Genomic DNA, 12,084 nt, shown 5'->3' with positions numbered 1-12,084 from the left:
GGGACTGAGCCAAGCTAAACTCCTCCCTGTGGTCTATATCTGGTCTGCGGGTTAGCTGAAACTTTAGGAAGCCTTTTGAATAAGAGGCGAAACCTTCCACACTTCAACTACAGAGTCCTGAAGATGACTCAAGAACCGTCATTGCAGATGGACAAATCCTGTACAAATGAGAGCCTACACAGACATTTTGGTGCTGAAAATTTGGACAGAATCTGCAAACCTTTAGCTTTAGTGACATAAAAGTACCTCACCATGTGAATAGGTTGGAGACCCCTAGCTTACAATATGTAGTTAATACAAGTGCTTTGTCTTTCAGGTCATGTGTGAGCACAGTGTCAAAACATATGATACGATTAATCACGATTAATTTAATTAATCGCAATTGAATATTTATTCGATTAATCGTGAGTTAAAGCCCTCATAAATATGTGTGTTTACGGTTGTGCACACACAAAAATTAAAAGCACAATTTTCTCAAATATTACAGCTGTGGAAATATGTGTCTTCTTGTTTTCAGTTTTCTAAATAATTAGGCCCGAGTGGCATCAGGGCTGGCGCACAAAACGAGCGCGAAGCGCTCGCCTCCTATCAAACATGCACTAACGTTCCGTGCACGTGCACATGTATCAGAAAACAAACATTGTAATTGGACACTCACCCAAAGTGCGCAGAGCGCACAACCCTCACTAATGCACTAACATATGTAATGCAAAAATCAACATTGTAATTGTACAGAGCCCATAAAAGTCAATGGGCGACTGGTCACTAACGGGCACTAAGACCCAGGACCTCTACCATGAGGTAGGAATGCGCGAGCACTTTCCGAAAATATATAGTTTGTGGTATCCGCGTACGCGGAAACACTGTTTTCGTGTGAGAATATTATTAGGCCCGAGCGGCCTAATAGCGCGCAGCGCACTTAACCTATGTGCGCGGAGCGCACGAAAACAGCGCATAAACTCACAGTGACAGTGTCACTACTTATTATTGCATGAAAATGAATGGGGGTATATAGTGTGAATGGGGGTATATAGTGGATGACCACCTTGCGAAGGCGACGATGTTGTTTTTGTAAAAAATATATTGCACTACTAGACCTGGGCTTTTTTAGTAGCATCCTAAAAGCATCATTATATGCGACTTTGAGCTTCTGTAACATGGCTTTTTTATATTTCCACCACAGAGGAGCTGTGTACAGAGGTGTGCAGAAACTTCTAAACAGATTAATTTTCACACTGTCAGAGCACATGTGAAATTTCCTGACAAGAATGTTTGCTTGGGCATAAATTATATGACACTGCCGATTAATATCATGATTGTCACAAAGGCAGTCTGTAATAAAGTGACCCAAGTATTTGTCCTGTCGCACACAGTAAGACTTTCCCAGACAAGTAGAAATGTGGGAAACAGAGGTCCTTATCTCCTTTAGACCGACACATCAGCACAGTGCTCTTTTTCGCATTGTAGATGATGTCATGTTTGAGTCCATATTCCGAGCAAAGATTCAACAGTACTACTGGGAGAAACAATGGCCAGATCATCAGCGTACATGAAATGATTGACCAGTGTATCACCAACCACACATCCTGTTTTACAGTGGTTTATTTAGTTGATGGGACAGTTCATCCATGTACAGGTTAAATAGAGCCGGGGACAGAAGCCCACCCTGGCGCACTCCATCGCTGACCCCAAGGGAGGCGGAGATGGTATTCCCCCATTTGACCTGCATCTTCTGCTTAGAGCACCAGTAGGCCAGGATTCTTGTAATACTGTCAGGTACACCCCTCTGCTTAAGTTTGACAAAAAGCGTATGGTGGTTTACTCTGTCAAACGCCTTCGAAGCATCTAAAAAGCCCATTAACATGGAAGAGTTTTTTCTTACATACATTTGTACGGTCTCCTTTAATCCAAAGATACATAATTCAGTTCCCAGTTTTGCTTTGAATCCAAACTGGTTGTCAGTTGTCCCAATAAACTGACCGAGACAATCAAGCAGTATTTTCTCCAGGACTTTGGACAACACACTCGCTAAGGCTACTCGTTTTTGTAGTTGTAATAATAATTTTCCATATATTATGTTTTTCCTACATATTTGAGTTTCAGAATATGATATGACTCTTACATGCAGCAGAAGTCTGAAGTTCTGTCTTAAGCAGAAGCTGCATGACTTCCTTCTTCACTGTGGCGCAGATGGTAGAGTGGGTCGTCTCATGATCGGAAGGTCAGGGGTTCGAATCCCACCTCCTGAAAGTGCACGCTGTCGTTGTGTCCTTGGGCAAGACACTTCACCCACATTGCCCCAGTGTCTGCGTACATTGATGTATAAATGAGAGTGTGAATGGGTGAGTGGATCCTTGCTGTAAAGCGCTTTGAGTGCCTAATGTAGGTGGAAAAGCACTATATAAGTTGAGACCATTTACCATTTTACATTCTCAGTCTGTGACTGAGGAGCAATGAGGCCTCAGCCTTTTTACTGGAAACAAAGAGCTCACTGTATTTAGCCTCATGTTACTGTCACTCATGGTGTCTGACCTAAAGTCTCACTGTGAAGAAAGTCAACTCACATTTACACTGAGAAGGTTGGAAGCCACATTTAAATGATCCTCGACCAGTTAAAGACTTGAAAATGACGCTGACTCTCATTTGAGTTGACAGTTTAGGAAATCAGAGAAAAAGTCATTTACATAATAATTTGGAACGCAGTTTTCACATTTTTCTCTGTATAATGTATAAATTAAGAGCAGGGTTCTCAGCATTGTCAAAAAACGTTCTTTTTTTTCTGACAAAAACTCACTGAGAGGGCACATTAGCGCATTCCAAAAATCCCAAAACTAAGACCCTAGGGAAAAACTTAAAAAACAAACAAGGCAGTAGCAACACCGTAAATTTAGATTGAGGGAGACAAAGGGGGCAGGGCGGTCGGCGAGGGCCGATAATCGCCGCTTGCGGCTATATTTATTAGTATGTTATCTCTCCCTCCACTGTTTGTTGAGTTAGTTTATTCTCATTTTTATTTAAGTTTAAAAAAAAAAAAAAAACGCACCTGTCTCTGAATTTGTTTACTTTTAAGTTATGTCCCCATTGCAAGGGCTCGGCCCTTTTGTTGGTCTCACCCGTTGTCCAGTTCTTTTGTGCTTGTTTCTCCCCCCTACCTGTTTTTGTTTTCTCTTGCTTTTTCCTCATACACACACTTACATCCACACCCGAAAGTCCTCATTCACACCACACACACTCACACACCTACACAAAAGCACATTATTTTTTACAAACATCAAAACATAGCGCACTAAAATGACTTCTTTAAAATTTATCTCTTGGAAGAGGGATTGGCTCACAGTCGAAAAGAGCAAAAATACTAAGCCATATCTCAAAATTGGCAGATATTTGTCTTCTGCAGGAAACACACCTATCACCATTAGATACACCCAAACTTGACTCTACCCACTTTAATCATATATTCTCCTCTTGTTATAACTCAAAACAAAGAGGGGTGTCTATACTAACTAAAAAACATATCAACTTTACCCATAACTCTACTTTATGTGATCCAGAAGGTCGTTTCATCATTATCAATATTTCAATCCGCAACAACCCTGTAACAATCTGTAATGTCTATGGACCCAATATCGATAACCCACAGTTTTTCAGCTCCCTTTTTACTACCTTAACTACAAGCTTTGACTTTCCCCTTATTATCGGAGGAGATTTCAACACAACACTCAACCCATCGATAGACCGAAGTAACACACAAAGCCGCCCCTGTCAGTCCTCAAATGTCATAAACCAGTTCATGGGGAGTATTGGCCTTGGTGACAGTTGGAGGTTACAACATCCATCCGCAAATGAATACACCTTTTACTCACCAGTCCACAATCAGACATGCCTTTCCTCAGTGAATCACTCAAATTCCACCCAAGTTTCAAATCAATCTCTATATCCTCAGCTCTGATGGCATGGTGGAAATTCCATAACATAACAAACTCAAAACTCACCCCCTCAGAAAGAACCCCCATCTGGAACAACCCTGACATACTAAGCAACAAGAAGACAATCCACTTTCATACCTGGTCCGAAAAAGGCATAACACACCTAGGACACATCTTCCATCACAACACACTGGTCTCCTTCAATCACCTTGTCCGGGGATACGGCATCGGGAGCAACCAATTTCTTCAATATTTACAAATCAAATCATCCCTAACAGCTGCATACAACAATACTCATTTAGACCTAAATCTCCCATCACCTACTATCGATCTATTCAAATTAAAACCTAAACAGCAGCTGTCACAAACCTATCAATTGATCTCTAAATCAGACACCTCCTTTTGCATCCCAACAGCGAAATGGGAATACGACCTAATGGTTGCTCCTGGTGCCGACTTCTGGACGCAAATCTGCCGTAACATGTACATTATGACTAATAACTCAAACTTACAACTAATTCAATACAAAATCCTTCATAGAACACACTACACCAGACAAAGATTATCAAAAATGGGCTACTCCTCCATCAACTGCACAAACTGTACTCAGAACACCCCGGACACTTATATCCACGCCTTTTGGCATTGCACACCAATACAGAACTACTGGTCAAAGATCACAAATACTCTGTCCTCATTCTTTGGCTGCCGCATCCCTCTGTCACCCTCTGTTTGCATTCTTGGTGACACATCCACAACCACCCTGAATAACACATAACAGAATACTCCTTGTGGCCTTGACTGTCGCCAAGAAAACAATCCTCATGAACTGGAAAACAAGACATAAAACCAGCATCACACAATGGAAAAACCTCCTTATAGACACTATCACTCTGGATCACAATCATAGCCCCCCCCCCACATGCTGAAGCCCCTCCTATCTGGCCCCCACTCTTAACCTTTCTACAACACCAATAACTTCACTATAACGATTAATCTCTGTTTTTATTCATAATATCACTATTATCTGTATTTGTATTATTATTATTAGATACTCCTTCTTCCTGATGATCAATGTTTTTTTGTCTTCTTTTTTTTTTTTTTTTTTTTTTTTTTTAATTTTTGTTTGTATGTATGTGTATGTATGTATATGTATATGCATATATATCCTGGTCAAACATTTTACAGTATGCACCTAGGTGGAGGAGACTGAACAATAATAATGGACAAACTTGCTCTATAACTCACACTTTACTCATTCACATTCAACTCGATATCAGTTTGTTCATGTGCTCAACCCTAGCCCCCCACCACCACTACCACCACCATGCACGCACACACGCACGCACGCATACACACACACACACACACATATACCTCTTTAATACCTATTTAACTTTCTACATGTGTGTGTGTGTGTGTGTATTTATGTATGTTTGTATGTATGTATGTATGTACGTATGTGTATGTACGTATGTGTATGTACATATATGTGTGTGTATATATGTATATATATATATATATATATATATATATATATATATATATATATATATGTTTTGGTTGTTGATGCCTGTTTTAATAATAGATTTGTATTATTATTATTATAATTATTATCATTACAACTATCACTATGATTATTATTACTAACATCATTCCATCATCACACTCAAGTACGCAGCTCTCTATCCCTAAAGTCTCTCCTCTCTCCCCTCTCTGAACTAAAATGGCGGTGGCTCTACAAAGGGCCATTGAGGCAGACCATCTCCTCATTGGAGTGAGGGGGTTGCCTCGGTGGGCACATCAAAAGTCCCTGAGGCAGACTGACTCCCCAGTGGGGTGAGAGGGTTGCCTTGGAGTCTATGGAGCTATCCTGGTCTGCGCTCTCCTCAGGGCTAGAGTGCGACTAGGAATAATGGCCTGAGAGGAGAAGGGGAGGAGGGAGAAAAGTGAAAGGGAAGAGAAGGAGAAAGAAAAAAAGAAAAAAAAGAGGAGTGGCTAAGAGACGTATATATATATATATATATATATATATATATATATATATATATATATATATATGGTAGGTACGTATATGTGTGTCTGCTTGTCTATTCCGTGTTTGTTTCCCTCATCCTCCCTCTCTGCTCTCCAAATCACATAATTATTCTTTCTCCTTTTAATCTATCTATCAAAAAATATTATTATTTATACTTATTTTCAATTAATTTAGTTTTATTATTATTATCTAATTATTTATTATTATTATTATTATTTTTTTGTTGTTGTTATTTTTACTCTTTATTTTTTATTTTATTTTATTTATTTATTTTCCTTTCTTCCTCAAGCGCCAGCCTCTGACACCCACCATGACAATTCCCATAATTAATATTACTAAAACTCACGCGCACACACACACACACACACACACACACACACGCACACACACACACACACACACACTCTCTGTCCAAGGGGAAAACAAAGAAAAATATCTATACAGTGAAAGCAAACACGTGTCCACTCTTGTTGTCTTTGTCTCCCCACCCATCAATGTATGCACATCCCCCTCCCTCAACTGCCGTCTCGTTTTACCCTGTTTAACAGAGCCGTTTAGCTCTGCTGCCTTTGTTTGTATTTGTGTAAAAACTCAATAAAAAAAATTAAAAAAAGAAACAAAAAAGAAAAAACAAAAAAGAAAAAGAGTTTCAAAAAATATCAATCCATTATTTTATAGATTTCAAGCACATTTTTGTGTCGAAGGGACGTTAACGTGAGTATTTTTGTTTTGAGTGCTTACAGTGGGATAAAAATCACATTATTTTAGATCATCCAAAAACACACTCCCTGGGAAAATGTCCATCAATTGGCATAAAACATTTAGGAGTTATGCAAAAAATAACAGTCCAAAGCACAAACATGTGCTTGGGTGTGATTAAGGGTTAAGGTAAAGAAGTTACTTAGTGCTGCTTTAAGTGGCTAAACTTCAACACGTTTGAGCCCACGCTCTATTATTATAGGCAGACAACTGTGAGAGGTGAGGTGAGAGAGCGCCCCTCTTCTCCTTCCCGGTGTGCCACTGGCAAATCTTTTAACGGAACGCAGCAACGGATCCTATCGGCAAACTTTCACCCCTGGTATTATCAGCAATTATATTCCCACCCACCTGTCATGGTGAAGATCCCCACCACCAGGCTGATGCCGCGGTTCCCCAGGATGGTCATCTCTATTTCAGACACCACATTCTTCTTCTTCTCTCTCCTGGATTTGAAAGACGCCCAGATGCCCGTCCCGAGCACCAGCAGGTAGAAAAACACCATAGCAATCACCCCAGGGATGTTCACCGCCATGATGCAGCTGCTAACTTGAGCAACACTATAGTACAACTGGCACAGGAGCACAGGCAGGAGTGGTACAGCAGGAAAATCAACGTCACACTCACCTGCATAGCCACAGGTATGTCAACTGACTCATGTACTGGCTCCTTTTTGCTGCAATAACAGCTGCTTTACAACTTTTTGAAGCCATTCTGATTAACATGTAGATGGATCTTCAATCAAGCATGAAGAACTGAGCAGACAAATTATTGAGGAATTACTTTGTAGATGGAGACTCAAAAATGTCTGCCAAGGACACCACGACATCCATGCCCATGTGAGCAGTAAACCAACTCACTGAAGTCTTCACAGACATTCTTAACACATCTCTGCAGCAGGTCTTTGTCCCAAGGTGTCTCAAAGCAACGACCACAATTCCAGTGCCAAAGAAGTCACCACCCTCCTGCTTTAAGGACTACCGCACAGTAGCACTCACTCCAATTCTTATGAAGTGCTTTAAGTGGCTCGTCATGGACCACATTAAGTCTGTTCTTCCTTACACACTGGACCGATACCAGTTTGCTTATCGGTCCAATCACTCAACTGAAGATATAGCATCTTCAGTCTTTCACTGTGCTTGATACAGCCCTCACTCACCTTGAAAAAAAGGACTAACGGTGCCAGTACTACCTCTTGCCGAAGGAGCCTCAAGCGCCTCGCAAAAGCAGCGGAGAAGATCTGTAGAGCCCCTTGCCCCTATAATAATAATAATGTACTCAACTGAGAAACACAATGCCCACTGTAATAAAATAAATTTGATTATCTATCATCAAGGTTAAACAGACCTCAAGTCATAGTTGTGACTCTGTAATGACCCTGTACTGAATACTCTACAAAATCAAAAAATGTGTGATAGTGACACTTTAAATTTGATTAATTCACATGAAACTTCTTGAGAGGAATTTTAGACACTCCTAAAAATAATAAAGTTACCACACCACTGCCATTTTCATATGTATCGTACAGTGGAACAGATATAATTTTCAACATACACCAATTAATGGTTAAACTTACCCACTTGTACCGATGCAAATAGAGCTGCCTGCATTCATCTCACTCACTGGGTAAAAATAACTCATTATCTTTTGAGGTTAAAGAGACTATACGGAGTTTAAAAACTTCAGAATTACACTGCGTTCCAAATTATTATGCAAATTGTATTTTTTGTGTCAAAAAGGTAAAAAAAAATAAAATAATGAAACTCATGGATGCTATCGTGTCTCGTGGCTCTATGAATCACTGACATTAATCTCAGAGACCTGGGATGATTAGTTTTCAGGTTAAGCCCAGTTAAGGGAAAAACTACTGAAAAAGGGTGTTCCACTTTATTAAGCAGATCATCATTTTCAAGCAATAAGGGAAAGAAAAAGGGTCTCTCTGCTGATGAAAAGCGTGAAATAGTTGAATGCCTTGGTCTAGGAATGAAAACCTTCGATGTTTCATGAAAGATTAGGCGTAATCATCGAACTGATAAGAGATTTATGGATGATTCAGAGCACACTCGGGTTTGTGCAGATAAAGGCACAATATGGACGGTTTCAATCAGACAAACATCAGATTAAGAGAACAGATGCTGCAAAGCAGCATGCAGGTATTTGAAGATGCTGGTGCCTCTGGAGTCTTCCGAACATCAAGGTGTAGGACCCTCCAGAGGCTGCAGTTGTGCATAAACCTTCTCTCCGGGCCTCCCCTAAACTGTTAATTGAAGCTGATGAACAGAAACGGCTGCAGTGGTTCAGAAATACATGAAGACTCATTGTCAAACAGTCTTGTTCACTGATGAGGCCGTGTAACCCTGGATGGTCAGATGGATGGACTAGTGGATGGTTGGTGAATGGCCACAATGTCCCAACAAGGCTGTGACGTCAGTAAGGAGGTGGCGGAGTCATGTTTTGGGCCAGAATCATGGTGAGAGAGCTGGTCGGCCCCTTTAGGCCCTTTTAGGCTCCCTGAAGGTGTGAAAATGACCACTGTCTTCTATGCTACAAAAAGAAGAGCCGTGCTTTCCCGAACAAAATCATCCTCATGCATGACAACGCACCATGTCATACTGTAAAGAATACCTCTGCATCACTGGCTGCTATGGACATAAAAGGAGAGAAACTCATGATGAGAACCTTTGGAGGCTCAGGCAAAACATCTCTGAGGGTGGGAAGTAGTTTTCATCCAAACAGTAGCTCTGGGAGGCTATTCTAACATCCTGCAAAGAAATCCAAGCAGAAACTGTCCAAAAACTCACAAGTTTAATGGATTTAAGAATTTTGAAGCTGCTCAAAGAAGGTCCTATGTTAAAATATAACTTGACCTGTAAAGATTGTTTTGTTTTGATTGAAATAGCTCTTGAATTCAGTAAATATGACCTCCTAATGCTACAAATTCAACAAATGACCATTATCAGTTAACTACAAGCTTTAAAATGTGTTGAAACACTGAGTTGCATAAATATTTGGAACAGTGGATTTTGAGTTTTTAACAATATTTATTTTTGGGGAAAAAACTGTTATCACTGGGAGATTTTTTCAACCACATTTAAATGATCCTCTACCAGTTAAAGACTTGAAAATTATGCTGACTCTCAAATTTAGAAAATCAATTTAAAAATGTCATTTGCATGTGTGTGATACAAATTCATGCAAATTTTTCTCTGTGAAGAATTATAAAATATATACAAGGTTTTATACTGTTTTTTATTCTCATTACTGTTTAGCTTGACTTAACAAAATGTATGCGAAGTATTCTCAGTTCTTTGTTACAGAGGAAAAGTGTGTGAGCACAGAACCGCCGCGCCCCAAGAAGTAAAATAAACAAGTGCCTCTCACCAGAGGGCCTTATCAGTTACCACATTCCATTGAAGAGATAAAATTGGGGGGGGGGGGGGGGGGGGGGGGGGGGGCGGGGCGGAACTACGTGACGCAGCGGAAGCACTGGAGCCAATGGAACCAATGAGATTTAGTTTTAGGCTCATGAATATTCCAATGTTTAATGTGATCCAAATACTCTGCTTTCTTAGTTTTGACCCAGTCTCTCATTTCATTTCATTATTTATTATTTATTTATTGAAACAGGGACAATGTACAGAACCATTAGTCTTTACAAGAGGAGATGGTTTGTACCAGATTTAGCTCAGCAGCTATTTTCCATCTGCAGTCCCTGGACAGGTGTGAACATAAAGCATTACAATTACAATCTATAAATCCAATCTACAATAAAATCACTGTATAAAATACATTCTATGCTTTTCCTAAAAGTGTACACACAACAACAACAAAACTAAACAATCTCTATAGTTCACAGTACATTCATTAATGCTGACACGACTGATGATCTAAAATGTAAATTTTCAAATTTCTAGTAAAACTATTAAGATCCACAGACAGTTTCAAACTGTCTGGAAGTTCGTTCCACTGTTTAATGGAGCGAAACGAGAAGGCACATTGTGCAAAGGCCGACGATCTTTTTGGTATGACACAGTTTTTGTTTGCAGTGGATCGAGTAGCTCTTGTATTTTGCTCAGAACAAAGTCTGACAAAGTTCTTCAGTGGTGGTGGAGCTGCGTTATTGGTGATTTTGAATATAGTTCTTAGATTATTGTATAAAATGAGATTGTCAAAACTGAGCAGTTTGTACTTACTCAGGATATTGCAATGATGATGATGAAGTGTTTTTTTATCGAGTGCCTTTAAAGCCTGATTATACACGGATCTTAGTGGTTTGAGTGTGGTCTCCTTTGCTTGTGACCAGCTGGATAAACAGTAAGTAAAGTGAGGGATTATCATGGCGTTGAAATAAGTGAAAGCCGCCACGACTGTCAGGCTATTCCTCATATGTTTTAGAGAGGAAATATTATATTTAATTGTGTTGGTTAGTTTTTAATATGGTTTTTGAACGTCAGTGTTTGGTCTAAATAGAGCCCTAAGTATTTAGTTTCTGTTACATTCTTTAGTGCCTCTCCATTCACATAGATGCTAGGCATCTCTTTTGTATTATTTGTTTTGTGAAAATACATACCAACTGTTTTACTAGTGTTTAATGTCAGACATGAGGATTGGAGCCAATTTGGGATTTCTTCCAATGCTGAAGACAACTTTGAGGCCACTGTCTGCATATCCTTTCCATGTGTGAATATGACGGCATCATCTGCATACATAATTATATCCAGGTCTTTGCACACATCAGGGAGGCTATTTATATAAATGCTGAACAGCAAGGGCCCCAGGATTGATCCTTGTGGGACCCCGGTTGTGCAAGGCTTAAAGGAGGACATTGCATTATTTGTTCTCACACACTGCGTTCGGTCAATAAGGTATGAATGTAACCATTCCAGTGCTTCACTGGACAGATTACACTGGGCAAGCCGGGACAGGAGGACAGAGTGGTTTACCGTGTGGAAGGCCTTTCGTAAGTCCAAGAACACGGCACCCACCGTGCCCCCCTTGTCCAAGCCGGCCCTAATGCTCTCCGTTAGGTAGCAGCAGGCAGCATCAGTGGAATGATGTCTGCGAAAACCAAATTGCATTTGGTGCAAAGCATTATTATCATTTAGATGTTCTGTTAACTGCCCTATGATTGCTTTTTCTAGTATTTTTGACACTACAGGTAGTATACTAATGGGCCTATAGTTACTAACCTCATTTTTACTACCAGACTTATGAATTGGGGTAATAACTGCTGCTTTGAAGACACTAGGGAACACACTTTCATTAATAGATTTGTTAATAATTTGGGTTATTGTTGTTGCTAGAGTCTCCCTATGTTTTTTGATAAGTGTGTTGTCAAGTCCCCAGTAGTCTTTGGCCTTTGAA

At 40.0% G+C, this 12,084-nt stretch overlaps 1 protein-coding gene across 1 annotated transcript in view; it reads right to left on the bottom strand.

The window, feature by feature from the left end:
* LOC306965124 (high affinity choline transporter 1-like) overlaps positions 1-7,255 on the bottom strand; it is a gene marked incomplete at both ends in the record, with an annotated part of 57,361 nt that extends 50,106 nt beyond the window's left edge. The window contains one exon of the mRNA XM_079559366.1: positions 7,072-7,255. Within this exon, the coding sequence (XP_079415492.1) occupies positions 7,072-7,255 (184 nt within the window). The remainder of the gene's footprint in view (positions 1-7,071) is intronic.
* Positions 7,256-12,084: the final 4,829 nt, after the last annotated feature.

This window comes from Gobius niger (assembly GCF_951799975.1).
Source record: "Gobius niger genome assembly, chromosome: 7".
In the NCBI taxonomy this organism is placed as follows: Eukaryota; Metazoa; Chordata; class Actinopteri; order Gobiiformes; family Gobiidae; genus Gobius; species Gobius niger.
The sequence above is the reverse complement of the archived record's forward strand: the minus strand, read 5'-3'. Positions and strand labels throughout refer to the sequence as shown.